At 34.9% G+C, this 16,495-nt stretch overlaps 1 protein-coding gene across 3 annotated transcripts in view; it reads left to right on the plus strand.

Annotated features, from left to right (window-relative positions):
• The window catches only part of LOC145283515 (endoplasmic reticulum-Golgi intermediate compartment protein 1-like), a 346,880-nt gene that overhangs the window by 274,351 nt on the left and 56,034 nt on the right, over positions 1–16,495 (plus strand). For all 3 annotated transcript variants that reach the window (XM_080132353.1, XM_080132352.1, XM_080132351.1), the window contains one exon: positions 9,412–9,466. In XM_080132353.1, coding sequence (XP_079988479.1) covers positions 9,412–9,466 — 55 coding nt within the window. The remainder of the gene's footprint in view (positions 1–9,411; positions 9,467–16,495) is intronic.

A 16,495-nucleotide genomic window follows, 5' to 3' on the forward strand; every position in this document is an offset into this window, starting at 1 on the left:
ATATTACATGGAGTTTACCACTTATCAAGGCCCAATGGCCACTCGGGGATAAGGGTTATTGTGTGTACAGTACTCAATGGGATAGTGTAGCAATAGTATTGGAGAATTGATAAGGTATCATTACTCAAGGGGGCGGTTCATCAGGAATTTGTTTGTGTTGGACTTGAAGACATCCACGTTGAAGTCGGGAGGGAAACAGGAAAGCGGAACAGAGTTCCACAGGCGTGCAGTTCTAAGAAAGAAGCTTTGTTCATGGAATCTACGTTTTCATTTAGGCACAGATAAGGAGTGGGGAAAATTATTGACGGTGGTTTCAGCTAGTCGGGTGTTTTTTGAAAAAGATTGGCGAGGGGGGAACAGAGAATGGAGCTCAGACGAGCACCTGCCATGGAAATAACGATAGAAAAAAGACAGGCTCGCTACGTCTCTTCTGTGGGGAAGAGGTTGCAGGGAAGAGAAAAGGGCATCCCCTACCAAGCCACGAAGTCTATTTTGTACTCTGTCAAGGCAGGATAGGCTGTTTTTAGCAGCTCCTGCCCAGATGTTGCAGCAGTACTTCATCCTTGGACGTACTTGGCTTTTATATAGATAGAGAATTGCATCAGCAGTGAGATATCTTCTGGAGCGGTAGAAGGATCCCACCATTTGTCCCAGCAACCTTGGCCACAGACTTGATGTATGTGTTCCATTTAAGATCAGGAGTAAAGGTCAAACCCAGAAGCTTATCAAAACATGGGGCCTCCCCTAGACGAGAGCGATCCATTTCAATTGATGCTAGATGGGGATCAGAGCGTTTATGATGTAGAGATAGGAGCTTGGTCTTAGATGCATTACAGGTAACCAGCCACCTCTTTCCCCACTGTACCACTGCTCAAGATCAGAGGAGAGAGAATCAGAGAGAACATCATCATTTACGGCCTTTGATGTGTTGCCATAGATGGTCGTGTCATGAGCATAGATGTCAACGAAGGATTTTAGTATGTGTTTTGGGAGATCATTGATGTAGATCAGGAAGAGAGTTGGGCCAGTATGGACCCCTGAGGGACACCAGCATTAATACTGCGGGCCTCTGATTTCTGCCCATCCACCACTACTCTTATGAGCCTATCAGAGAGAAATGATTTAATGATCAAGAAAACATTTCCAGTTATACCGTAGCTGAAATTCTTGTGTAGTAGGCCTTTATGCCAAACGTTATCGAAGGCCTTTGATATGTCGATATATATATATATATATATATATATATATATATATATATATATATATATATATATATATATATATAGAGAGAGAGAGAGAGAGAGAGAGAGAGAGAGAATAAATGACAAAAGTTTTATTCCAAAATTCATGATGTTGACCATCTTATAATTTATTCCTTTAATTCAATTGACTTATACAATTCTTAACAGTATCTAATTCGTAGCGCGAAATCAATCACTTAATTATTATATGAATCAGTGAATCTATTATGTCTAACTCATCAGAAGAAATAGCAACAGTCAATCCGTTAAAAGGAATTGAAATGTGATTTGACATGGTAAAAATCCGAAAATTGGAAAATTCGTATTTTTATGTCTCTATTTACGCTGAACATTTACAGAATCGATATTATTGTAGCCCTGCCGTAAAGTACGCTTAAATATGATATTTTAATTCTTGCAGATTTCGTATATATTATTATAGTCAATGTTCTATCGATTTTTATATATTATAAAGTTGTGAATTAAAAAAAAATATATATATATCCATGTGACTTGGATGCATTAGCTTCAATCGAAACCGAAATAAAAACTTATAAAAAAATATATGTATATATATAACTTGAATTCCTTCAGTCATAATCGAAACCGAAACATATGAAGAAGTCTTGATAAAATTATTTATATAAAAAAAAAAAATAGATTACTGGAGTGCCATCAGTTATAATCGAAACCAAAACCAAATCTTATGAAGAATTCTTGGTAAAATTATTTATTTATTCATTTATGACAAGAAATGGAAATACATAACAATTTAGTGACCCAGATCTAAACGTGACACAGAAAATAACACACACGCTATCGTAGTAATATATAGATTATTTTATAATTTATATTAGTAGAGGAAGATGTGGTTTTAACCAAAATCACATAAAAACGATAATTAAAAGAATCGTTAGGCATCGGAATATAATCACACATTTTTCTGATTCTGTTACCTCGAAAAGTTCCGGCCGATACCGATTAATTGTTCTAACACTATATATATATATATATATATATATATATATATATGTATATATATATATATATATATATATATATATATATATATATGCGTATGTGTGTGAAGATCACGAAATGTAGAGGTTAATGGAAAGAATTGGCTGAACCAAAACAATTTAACATTATATAGTGAGATTATTTATATTTGGATTTTATAAAAACAAATGAAAACAGAATCCTTACATACGTGTTATTGACCATTTTATATTTCTACACACGCCGATTCCATAAAAAACTAAAAGTTTTGTTTATTTCAGTGAAGCGTTTTAAGTTGTTGATGGAATTGTTTTCGAGGGAAAGTCGTGAACAAAATTGATTTAGTAGAAAACGTCTTAAACGCTGTCTCATTCCACAGAGAAATGAAATGTTCGGAAATATCTGATAGCAAAAGATAGCATTTGCTTAGTGTTTATAACAAACACAAATAGAAAACCGCGTTCCCATTACATTCAGGCGAATAATTGGCCCATATTGAAAACACCTCCACTGACGCTCGATTAATATTACTTTGGAACCAATACCAGCCAAAAGGTGAAGAACACTGTAAGAGTAGTAACATTGATCAATGGTAGATATATTAACTTGTTTCTCACCTCAGTAAGATCTGACACAAGGTTGGAAAGTCGAATATCCAGCCAGCGTTCATGAATTAGGAGCACTCCCGCATAGCAAACATTACCTGGACATCCTCATCGCCATTCCTCGGTTGGGGCGCCTCAAGTGAAAAAGAATAAACTTTCCCCACTTGAGAGTCGGGTGACAAGACCTGAAAAGGTGGACCTCATAGGTAATACCCAGGCGGCGTACCTCAGTTTGATAAGTACTGGGTCAGTTCCTAGACCCACCGCCGAACTGATTGTTAAGAATGGATTCTTGGCTGATACTTTCTCCAAGCTGGGAGAAAAAAACCCAGCCCACCCCCTAAAAAACCAAAAAAAAAACCAAAAGGAAGAAGTAAACAATTAAAAGGAGAAAGTATGAAGCAACAACGGTAAAGGAAAGAATATAAAATAGAATGTAACAAAGAAAAGAAAGAAAGTAGTGTATAACAGAATATATATAGACTAGCTCGATGCTCGGGATTGCAATTTAAGTTCATAATTAGAAGGTCTATTCAATTCTGGTGCACCTGTGGATATAATTTGCAGGTGAAAGAAAAATCCTGTTTGGTAATTTTCCAAGATATCAGGCACTTCGTTCAGTTTTTGTGTTATAAATCATTTTAGAACACACATACTCGTATATGCATTTCATTTCCTCAAATGATATGGACCATTATTGAAAATCCATGGATTAAGGAAATTAAAATAACCCCTTCTATATATTCCTTTTGTCAAACAATTCTTAAATCGAATATATGTCTCTATATTTTGTTTTTTCAGAATTTAACATTTAACTAAAAAACTTATTTATAAACTTATGTATTTGTATCTATATAGATATTTTTTTTAAACAGTCATCTACGGACATGCAGGTTTCGAGGCTCTACCTCTCTTGAGCGTAGCTTGACTGTTTTTAGGGATTGAATCCCGGACCATATGTATTACAGTCCGGCGCGTAATCCATTACGTTACGAAGCCATAGACAATCTTACTGTGCGGGTGTGACTTGCATGTTTGCTCACGATTATTGGGATGTTCGGCTGTGTATATGGACGCAGCTGTACACTCGATACACGCGCATGGATGTATATGTTGTTCCCCGTCTATGCGCTTTTTTCATATGTGTGCAGGCGTGTATGTTTTATGATGTGTATATATGTAATTGCGTACACGTGTGCATGAATGTTAGGATGCGTGTATATTTAAGTGTGTATGTGTGTATGCATGGCATGGATCAGTGTGTGTGCGTATGTGTATGCTATATATATGTATGTATATATATATGCACATGTATGTGTACATGTGTATGTGTGTATATATGTGTGTCTGTGGGTGTATATGTGCTTGTACCTGCGCTTATGGTTAGGTCTGACAGATGGATATACAGCTTATTATTATATAAATAGTTAAATTCAACCACATTTGGACAACCTCGCGCCCAGCCCCGAAGTTATATCAAGTCCCCCCCATTATAAAAATAGCTAATTTACCACAGTATATAAAGCATTCACTCAAACATCGATTCCAACCCAACGAACAGCAAAGCCAACTCATCCCTAGATCACTTCCAAACAAAAATATATACATTTTAAATAAATTTAATTAAACCAGATCACACTACGACAACAAGCGTAATGAACAAACTGCATCTCAATTAATCATGTTACTTTTAAATATACCCTCAAAATTAAAAGCACCCAACCTTAAACTAACTTAAATAAGTAATCCCCCAAGCATTCCAAAACTTCAAACCATAACTCGTCCACCTCTCCACCTCACCCATCCACTCAGCAAAAACAGCAGGCCCACCCCACCTCATACACTATCCTGTTTAAAATCACAAGAATATCCACTTCCTATTTGAACTTAAAATTAATAGGTCAACACTGAACACTAAAATACCCCCCCCCCGAAGTAATTCCATTAAGCACCTGCCTGATTATCTTAACCGTCCCCTTCTATCTTTACCCTCTTTACTTCACTCCACCCTCCTCTTTCTGTCATCTATAAAGCTTCCCTCTCCCACTATTAACAAGAAAGCTGGCCAACACTTTACCGGGATTAATGTCAGAAGCTAGTTGTCCAACGCATTGTTCTGAATATCATCTCTACACCTAAAAAGATTTTAGAGTACATGTACCAAAACACACTCAACGCACCAACGAATACCGCTGCCCTTCGGAAAATCAATGAGCAACCACGCTTTTTTGTTATATGGGACTACTGCCTTCTCCTCTGGACCAATACTCTGCCTACCTGGATTTATAACCCCGGAGGACATTGTACTCCTTCCGATAATGGACTGCCCAGGTTGTATCAAATTCCTTTTCCTATAATTATTTCCATATAATTATCATTCACCACTCAAAAAACTATTTTCAATATTTGTGCTGAAAAGCAAAATAAGTGTCTACTCACAGCTGAACATTTTGCTAACCGCATTTCATTTCCTCTGATGATATGGGCCTTTATTGAAAATCCATTGATTAAGGAAATCAACATAACTCCCTTCTATATATTCCTTTTGTTAAACAATAAATTCTTAATTCGAATATATGTGTCTATATGTTGTTTTTTCAGAATTTAACTACAACCACTAAAATTATATATGTATATATATACACCTCTGTATACTATAATTTTTCCTCCTAAATTCTATACTAGAATACACAATATAGAAAATATGCATGAATAGAACTGAACGAAAAGCTGAACGTAGTAGTTAAATGAAACAAATAATCCAATAAGAAACCAGAACAATTAATAAATAATTCATTAAAATTCGTTTTTCAATGAATATGTAAATTAGTTATCATTCATGTAGATGACTGGGAATATTAAGATGTTCGTTTTACTAAGTTTCAAATAGAAAATGTAGGCTTTTAATATCAATGTAAGTGCGACGAAAAACTCAACTTTATATAGATTGTTAAATTAAATCAATATGTTTGGAATGTTAATACTTGTGTTTAATGCTATTTCGTTTATGTTATGCTGTATCTTTCATATTAGGATTACTTCCAGTAATTTTAACTTCGTGTGCAATTATTTATCTAATTAATTTTAGTATTAGTCGTTAATGTATTTCTTATTTCGGATTACTTTATTTTTATTATGGAAGATAATGTGGCATTGAAATAGCGCTGTTTATTGATAGGTGATATTTGAGACGTCTTGGAATGGTTGTCGTTGTATGGCCAACATATGCAGTATATGAATTCGTCGAGTGGTTAGGAAGACATTCTTCGAATTGACAAGAGAATTCGTATATTGCATGTATTTGGCTTTGTGTGAGATTCGTATTATTGTTTTAAATTATTAAGTTAGAGGTTTTAAATTTCATGTAATATATTACTAGTTTCATCTTTTTTATTTTGTTTGATGGGTTTACTGTGTCGTTTTATTGGGTTAATTATCATTATGTATATATATATGTATATATACATATATATAAGAATGTATATCTATATGTATAAATGCATATATATATATATGTATATATATATCCTTTTGTTATTACTTTTGCCTATTAAAAAACAAAACCCATACACGTTTTTATTGCTTTTACAAAAAGAAAGCAAAATAATTCTAATTTTCTACACTCGAACTTCTGTTTGTGTATGATTATGCCCAAAAGTTTCAGTAATCTAGGATGCTTTACACAAAAGTTATGGTCTCTCAAGAATATGTTCCAAATAACGTCCTTGGCGTTAGAGACAGATTAACAACCAACGCACAAAATTGTCAATCAATCGCATCCATTTCTCTGAAGATTTCCCTGACTTTTGCTACAACTGCATACTTGATTGTTGTTCTCATACACATGATCTTTCAGATATCACCACAGATAAAATCAGGAGGGTTCAAGGCTGGTGAATGAGATGCCCACTCAACCTCACACTTCCTGCTGGTCAACCTTTCCTTGAACTACTCTCTCTGCCAGCCAATAATTTGGCTTGATGTATGAGGAATCGCTTCATCTTACTGGAACTACTAGTCAACTCGATCAATCTCTCTGTGACGTCTGAATGATGCTCTGAATTTTCTTAACACTGCCATATAAAGTTTCTTATTCTCAATTTGTTTTCAAACTAATACGGATCGATTATGACGTTTAGAAATGGCTACCAATGCTGTGCACGTTACTGAGTGTAACAGTCTCTGTAACACTCCCACCAGACGTGCTGTACTCTAGTAAACATAAATTTTGCTATTGACATGTAATGACAGCAGAAAGTACGCTTCGTCAGAGAACCAATCATGATCCAAAAAGTCTGGATTGTTTTCAATTGTGTCAAAAAACCATTCTCACATTGTAACACGTTTTGCCTTCTCAGCCTCTTTGAACTTTTGCTTTATTTGGAACTGGTAAGGATACAAATGAAGTTCTTATTTGAGAAAACACCTCAAAGGCTTTCAAGAAATACCTAGTTCCTGACTATGCCATTGAAGCAATTTCTTAGTACCCCATCCAACTGAGTTCCATACTTCATTACTGTTTCTTCTATCTTAGAGTGTCTGTGAAGTTTTTAGAATTAAAATTTTGCACAGTACCATGCTCTCTAAACTTTTTAACCCAGTCAAAAATTCTACTTTTGATGCAGCATTTCGACACGGAAACTATCTCATAAAAGTTGGTTGCACGATTGTGTATGATTTGCTCGTAAAAAAAGACTGCCACACAAAATGTTTTTTACCTCGGTAGACTAGGACATGTTGGTAAAGACTAGAACATGCTGGTAAAGACTAGGACATATTGGTAAAGATAAGGACATTTTGGTAAAGACTATGACATGTTGGTGAAGACTAGGACATGTTGGTAAAGATTAGAACATGTTGGTAAAGATTAGGACATTTTGGTAAAGACTAGGACATATTGGTAAAGATTAGAATATGTTGGTAAAGATTAGGACATGTTGGTAAAGACTAGGACATTTTGGTAAAGACTAGGACATATTGGTAAAGACTAGGACATGTTGGTAAAGACTAGGACATGTTGGTAAAGATTAGGACATTTTGGTAAAGACTATGACATGTTGGTGAAGACTAGGACATGTTGGTAAAGATTAGAACATGTTGGTAAAGATTAGGACATTTTGGTAAAGACTATGACATGTTGGTGAAGACTAGGACATGTTGGTAAAGATTAGAACATGTTGGTAAAGATTAGGACATGTTGGTAAAGACTAGGACATTTTGGTAAAGACTAGGACATATTGGTAAAGACTAGGACATGTTGGTAAAGACTAGGACATGTTGGTAAAGATTAGGACATTTTGGTAAAGACTATGACATGTTGGTGAAGACTAGGACATGTTGGTAAAGATTAGAACATGTTGGTAAAGATTAGGACATTTTGGTAAAGACTATGACATGTTGGTGAAGACTAGGACATGTTGGTAAAGATTAGAACATGTTGGTAAAGATTAGGACATTTTGGTAAAGACTAGGACATATTGGTAAAGACTAGGACATGTTGGTAAAGACTAGGACATGTTGGTAAAGATTAGGACATGTTGGTAAAGACTAGGACATGTTGGTAAAGACTATGGTTCCAGCCTTTCATGCACAAAATCTACTTCATATTTTGATAAAATGATAAAGCTAAAATCAAATTTATGAATTTCAGTCAAAATATATGAATTCTGTTTTTTGGGTCACCTTGTATATAGAGGAGTGTAAGTGTGATTGAGGGAAGTGAGAGAATTATACGATTTTAAGAATAAGATTAGGTTTATAAATAGCATACCATAAGAGAAAAAGTGAAAGCCATAGACATAAAGTTAATTAGCGATCACTTATCGGCAACATAAGTCATTCTCGAAACCAAGGAACAGTTAATCTGTATTCCGACTGACTTAAATATATAGGAAAGAAAGCTTAGAAAGCAAACGTTTATTTATTCAGATTTAGTTCAGTAATAAGATTTGCTGAAATGAAAAATGAATACATTGTAAGTATGAATTGCATTTGTCAGTTTTTTTCCAGCGATGACAAATTAATTTTTAAATAATGATGTAATCATAATTGAGTTAAATTTAAAAAAAAATCAGATTTTTCATAAAGTGTATATTTATTTAATTTCTTGGCATTAGGTTAGACACAAGATCAGGCGCGATTTTCAAGAGTCAGCACACTAAAGTGAACTCTTGCATATAAAAATGCCTCAGCAATCCCGTCGATATTACCAGGCAAGGATGACTCACGCAATTAGCAATAAACGAACCCATTCTCAGCTCAAAAGTAACATCTTGCTGATCATCTCCCTTCATACTGTCCCTGCAACTTCTACCCCTAATAGTAGCCCCCTACTTCAAAGTGGCACTGTGCCTCGTTTGGGGTGAAAATTGAATTTAAAAAACCCAAAAAGCAAAAAGAAAGCCACTGTTAGACTAATTATAAAGAACGTATCTGCGACTGGTATAAAAAAACAACGCGTATTTAAACTGTGCAACACAATAGGAATAATTTCGTATTTTAGTTCAAATTTTGATAATTGTTTTCCAAAATACTTGAATTTAACTTTAACTTCTTTCTTTTCACAGAACATAAAAGGATCGTTTAATCCATTAGGAAATATCAATAAGACCAAGTTTAAATGTAAGTATTGTATTTCCTTCTTTATTGTCACTTGATTAGTTTTAATAAATAAATAATCTCGTGTGTGGATAATTATCTCCCTCCTGATCTGGACATATGTAAAGAACTGAGCCAGCAGAGATAAAAAGGATACACGTGTTCGATGAAGCAGTGTTCCAGGGAGTGATATTCGAAGCGTGGCTGGCGTTCAGAAATGCACGAGTTCAAGACACGTGAGCGACGTCAGCACGGTCAGAAAGTCACATACAGTCGGAAAAGGAAAAATAAACTCTTTAAATATCTAGAAAAAATGCATTGTTAGAAATATCAGATATAAAGGCTTTTGTTAAAAAGAGAGCTTATAGAGTTTTCTTCTGTTCCTTGCGATAGAGTCTACAACGTGCTGGGTCCGTTAAAAGTGTTACAATACCGTTAAAAAGGTGTACAATACCGTTAAAAAGGTGTACAAAGTTACAAAACTGTTCTCCCATATAAATAATTGAATGTCTTGAAAAGAATCACAAACAAAAATAAACCAATAAATGACACACACACATACATGCATCTCTCTGTCTCTCTCTGTCTCTGTCTCTCTCTCTCTCTGTCTGTCTGTCTGTCTCTCTCTATATATATATATAAAATAAATAGAGGGGTAGACCTAAGATCTCTCTGTACAGTGTTTGTCAGAACAATCTGGCATAAGGATACTTTTTTCTAAAGTAAACCTTGACTATTTAAAATAACATAGTATTCGTGGACTAAATAAGATCTCTTCAACCCACACTGGTTTTTACAAAGAACAATGCATCTTCTCCACTGTTGTTATCTCAAGTAGAAACACGAAGCTGAATACTCCACCAGATTAGCCGAATTTTTGTAATGGAATCTAGTAAACCCAACGGATCAAACATAAAGATATAAAGTTCAATGGTCACTTGCAAAAAGAAAAATTATCTTCTCAACTTCTTTTTTATATTGTATTTTTACCCCTAACAAGGCACAGTGCCACTTTGATGTAGGGGGTTACTATCTGGGACATAAATTGCAGGGATACTCTGTAGGGAGTTGAGAAGCAAGATGTCTGTTTACATTACACTTGAACTTCTGCATGTCAGTACAGATGAAAAAACAGGAACTTGGAAGTGAATTCTGAAGTTTAGCAGTTCTGAGAAAGAAACTATTAGAGTAGAAGGCTTTCTTGACAGTTCGGGGCCTTTTAGGTGTGAGACTCTCTTTTGAACCCTGTCCAGGAGTGGGTGACTAGTAGCAGCCTAAATGTGACAAGGATACTTTCAGGCATAAGTAATTTTTTAGCATGGTCTGCAGTAGAACGGGCTTGCCTAAATCCATATTGTTAGTCGGTCAGAAGTTTAGAAAGTGTAAGATAATGGACTAGAGCTTAATTAATTGTGGACTCAAATATTTAGACAAAAAGAGGAAGAAAGCTAATGGGGCGATAATTTAATGGATCAGTTTTTTTGCCAGAATTCTTGTAAACTGGTACCATAAAAGCAGTTTTCCAGCAGTCAGGAAAGTAAAATTCGTTAAGGCATTTATTTAAAAGTTTGGAGAGAACATAAGCAACCTCAGCAGAGCATTTTTTAATAGTACAGCCGGGAGTAGATCAGGTCCACATGTCTTTGAGGTGTCTAGGTTTTTTTATGAGATCATGTACTTGAGAAGGGGTAATTTTCAGATCATCTAGTGTGGTAACTGTCCGCAAAAGAAAATCAGGGAGGGAGTGGTTTGCTGGGTCCAAAGTAGAGTTTGAGGCAAACTGATGGGCAAACATGTTAGCTTTCTCGGTTGTCATGCAAACAATTGTTGATTGCCCATGATTTACTACATTGTTGTAGATTTTCCAGGTATCACGAGTTCTGTATTTATGCGCTTCAATGCATTTTCTAGTGGTTTCGGTTTATTCTCTCTTAGGTGTTGCTATTTCGTTCTTACAATTACTTCTAGCTTCTATAAACTTTTGTCTATTTGTACTGAACTCATGTCAGATAAATTTGTGGTATGCACATTGCTTTTGAGCACTGGCAGCTGCATAAGTAGAAGTTAACCATTGGAGAAAGTGAGATTTGCTATAGAACTTCAATTGCCGCAGTGGTCTCATTTATGTACTGTTCTGCAGGAAGAGAAAATATATTTCCCCATGGGGCGTCTCTGATGTGATCTTTGATGGCATCTCAGTAAACCTTATAGTAGTACCTTGTCGTCTTGAGCAATGCCTTTTCAACTTGGCGTTGAGAGACTAGAGTGATGTCTATCATTATCATAGCATGATCAGCATTCCCGAGTGGGCAATGGACATTTGTTACACAATCCTCAGGAACTGTTGTCAGAAATAGATCCAGAAGTGAGGCTTGCTGTTCCTTACGATCTAGGCGACAGGTTGAGAATGTTACTGTCTGTGTCAAAGAATGGGATATAGAAAAGTAATGGATGATGCTACCAGCTGTGTCATTAAAGTTACCATATACATACATCTATTTGGGCGCTAGTGTCAATGGAGAGTGCTACATCTATGCTGTCAGAGACATGATTGATTAGAGTACAATCCTGGATCGAGGGGGAGCGGTAGAGAAAATATAAGTAGCTAATGTTATATTGTAAAGTTAGTTTAAAGCACATGAAGGCCTGGTCATCTGATTCTAGTTTATAATCCCTAGTTATGGAGAGGGTATTACGAATATAGACTCCAAAGCTATGCATGTGTCTGTCAGAGTCTTTACAACAAAGTGGAAGATAGCAAGGCATGTTAAAGTGGTTAGAGAGCATTGGAGGAGTGCAAGTTAATTTCACTTAATGCTAAGATATCCAGGTAGTTAGCTATGAGAAATGATTCTACATCATCTAAGTTAGTTCTAAGTCCATAGATATTTGTAAATGCGAGCCTCAAAGAAGAAAATGAATCAGTGTTCGAGTGTGTGTCTGGTTTGATTGTTATTTTTGATTGAGCTGTCATTTTATTTTATTTTGTAGTTTCAGTTTAGGGTGAGAGGTGCTAGACAGAGCGGATATGCATAGCCACCATCATACAACACAAGTAGACCATCAGCCGACTCCTAATCCACAGAAATGTGCTCTCAGAATGCCCACCAGAGATGAGTGCAGGGTTCCTTTCCATATGTTATATGGCATGACAATCATCCCGATGTTATACAACTGGTGATAGAGCAGCTGATCTAGGAACTACCAAAGAGTTAGGGTACCTGTACTGTCAGTCAGAGTACAGCAGCCAGACAAATTGTCAAACTGGTAACGTCAAACCTGTCAAACAAAAGTGTCCCAGTCCAATCATGTTAGCATACATGGTAAACAAGCACATCCAAAATGCCCAGGTTTAGAGGAAGGGAATGAAGCGAATGTGGGGGATGGCATTCATTGCTCTAGTCAGGAAAAAAGACTAAGTACTGGGCATCTCTAATGAGTCCTTGTGATCACACTTCTGCTCCTAATAGACGAAGAAGAAGTATGAAAATCGAGTGATATGCAGAATACTCTTTAAGCAGTTTACGTTTGCAAACTAGTGATTTGATCAAGTCACCAGCTCTAGGGAGGTTCTCAACCAGAACTGAGGAGGCCTTTCTCTTCTGTTTTGTGTCAAGACATATGAGATCAGTGGCACAGGTTTAACATCTGAGTTTTCCTTCTCCTAGATGGATGATCTGACTAGATCTGCTGATCCATCAGCACCGAGATGGTTAGCTCCTTACTTGGTTTCAAAGCCAGGTATTTCTACACTTTCGCATGGGTAGCTAGGATCAATCGAGTTGGAGGCAATGTAACTCGCCTTTTTTAACTCGACATTTAGAAAAGAATTTGGGCCAGTTATTTTAGTATCATTCATAAGTAAACATATACATACGGCTAGTATGTGCCTTATATTTAAACATACACTGTCAAGGAATGATGATTTATGATTTTGCAAAAGAGTGAAGAAATATCAGTAATTAAAAGCAGGAAAACAAGTTTAGATGAATAATCAATAACTTTACAATACTTAGTAAGCAAGTAAGTAATTAAAAGTAAGAAGCTTTCTTTTCACGAAAGATTCAACTACACGTTGTGTTCACCTAGGTTTCTATTTGTTTTCAACCTGTGGTCAGTACTTCAGCAGGGGGATTTTTGTGGATCTTTGGACATTTATATTTAATTTTATTTAATATATGTCAACAGAAAATAAAGATAGGAAATCAAATTTAAGATATTTATGCAACAACTTTACAATAATAGTCTAAACCAATCAACTGAACATAAGTAGCAATCAAGCAAAGCCATTTGCTCTGTTTGTGAGAATTGGAGTTCATTATCCTAAACAGGAATCAAGGCCAGGCACAGAGTGTGTCAAGTGAGTCCCTCATATTGTAACTGCAGTTGGCTAACAGACAAATGATAAGTATGGAATTAGGCAATAGATAGAACCTACTTACTCCTATAAGTTTGCAGACTGTGGAATTCGTTAATGCCACCAGCTCTAGGAAGGTTGTCGACTATGACACTAGACTAGAGAGCCCCCAACCTCCAGCACAATGTTATGGAATAAAAAGCATAGGTTTAGATCAGAGTCTTAACTTTCCCAAATGGATAACCTTGCAAGATCTTCGGATCAATCACACTAAAAGGAGTAGCCATGCGACGGGGTTCCAGACCAGGTTTATTAGTGCTCTTGCATGGCTGGTAAGATAATAAGTATCTTACATAAATATAGTTCTGCCGGCTTCTATCCAGACAGGTATAGAATTCAGATATTAAGTATCATACTTAAATAAAGTTCCTCCCGGTTCTAAAGTTAAAAAAGAGTTCTCCTTTGTAATAAAATACAATAATGTAATTTTGTATCAACATAAGAAGCAGGCTCACTATTTTGCATTATTTGGATTAGAAAAAGCAATGTGAAACTGGTTAAAACAACTAATAAAAATACGGTATTAATGCATTATTAAAATACAAATACGAGGTTAAAAAATTAAGAAGTTTAAACTAGTTAAGAATAATGCATCATGCAGAAAAGATATAGGCAGCGTTCTTGGACTCAAAATACCTGACCATTTTCAATTAGATTTTTTCTCCTTTTCTTGAGAAAAAAAGGACTAACGATTTTTAGAATATATTTGACAAAAAAACAAAAAAAAATAAACAGATTTAGAACTTCAAAATGAATACAATTACAATGTTTGTAATTTAAGTCAATATGAAATACAAAAATACAACAGACAACCTATTTGCAATATTTAGAAAAAATTTTTGGAAAATAAAATAAATAGAAAATTTGCTTGTCTTTTTGCCTCTGGAAAAAATTTCATGCGTTCTTCTGTGGTAGGCCCCCCCCCAAAAAAAAAAGAAAAGGAGCCCAAAAGAAGTTGTCTGCATATCTTGACCATGTCCGGTATTTAAAGACCTGGCGATAATGTGGGGTGGGGTGGGGTAATCGTAGTATGATTCTGTATTTTTATTATTTTTTTAATTATTTTTCTTCCTCTCCCTAACTCCCCCTATATTCCTCTACTTCTCCCTTTTCTCTTACTCTAACTCTAACTACCTCTCTTTCTCTAAAGTTAGAAAGTTCTTCTCAGTTCTAAAGTTAAAAAAGGGTAAGTCTCCCTTCCAATAAAATATGATAATATAAATTTGTATGAACATGAGGAGGCTCACTATTTTGCATTATTTGGATTAGAAAAACGATTTGAAACCGGTTAAAAATGAAATAAAATGCAAAGACAGGGTTTAAGCTAGTTAAGAATAATGTATAATGCAGAGCAGATAACCGCACCATTAAACAATGAATAGGTTAATTTCATATCGCATCTAGTTTAGCTTAAATTATAATCCGAGAAACATTAAACTATATTTTATTATATAAGTATACTTAGTATCAAATGTAATCTAATTTAATTTCTTTATTGTATAGTTGTTTGCACAGGGCAATTACGACGAAAATCGATAAAATATTGTAAATGGGGGAGAGGGGAAGTAATAAATTCAAAACTCTTTTGATCTGATGACTGTGAATTCGATCGTTATACAAACACCACTTCTTAATTTTATTTTCAATAACGTTCCTCCAAATCATTTTAATATCATGCATATTGAGTGAATGGAAAAATCAGAAACATGTTGCACATTAAAGATTTTTGTTGAAAATATGAAACGTGTTATAATTTTTGTAAATAATTATTTCTATAAATTCAATACATTTTTCAGAAAGTAGGAATCAATAAACATATGCTATAAAAAGTTCTGATGTTTTGAAAGTTAATCCGCAAATAAAAACATGTGATTGATTTATATATTAAAAAAAGGAATTGGAAGAATACACATAATTAAGACAGTAGAATATTGGAGTGCGAATCTTATGTGAATCTAATTAATAATTCATAACCGGATACATTATTTATAAATCTAAAAAAATAACATTATATAATAATATAAATACAAATATACGCATATATTTAAAAACAAAAAAGCCATAGCTCTTATTCTGCATTAGTTTAAAGTAAATTATTTTATAATTTCTAATGTTTTATTTTTGCCAATAATACATTGCTTGCTTACTCTCTTACCCAAATAGAAAATAATATATTTTTCCATAAGATGTCAGACATATTTTTCGTCAAATTAAATTTTGACACGTTTCTTATTATCAGCAAAGATCTTCATTTAAGGAAAAGCATGTAAAGTATATAGTATTAAAAGGTCCTTTCAGAATACAGGATGAATCTGAGTTCCTGTCGACTTTCAACAAGAACTGAAATGAACAATCTGTCTAAAGTTGGTTGGATGAACCAAGTGATGTCACACAAGGTTAGAAAGACCAACAATTTTATGAGGATTTGCTGCCACCCAGACCGTCCAATTATTGAAGTAAAATCTGTGGACTGATATGTAAATATGCAAGCGGTTTAACACGACACTCAAAGATGCATAATATAGTCCCTCTACAAGACCCAGCAAATACTGGCAAGTTTCCCTTCCAAACATGTGAATGAATATGCAAGATTGTAGCTGAGAGGAAGAGCCATCTACGTGCAATATAGACACCCA

Source organism: Euprymna scolopes, chromosome 8 (assembly GCF_053919585.1).
Source record: "Euprymna scolopes isolate OS-2025 chromosome 8, ASM5391958v1, whole genome shotgun sequence".
Classification (NCBI taxonomy): Eukaryota; Metazoa; Mollusca; class Cephalopoda; order Sepiida; family Sepiolidae; genus Euprymna; species Euprymna scolopes.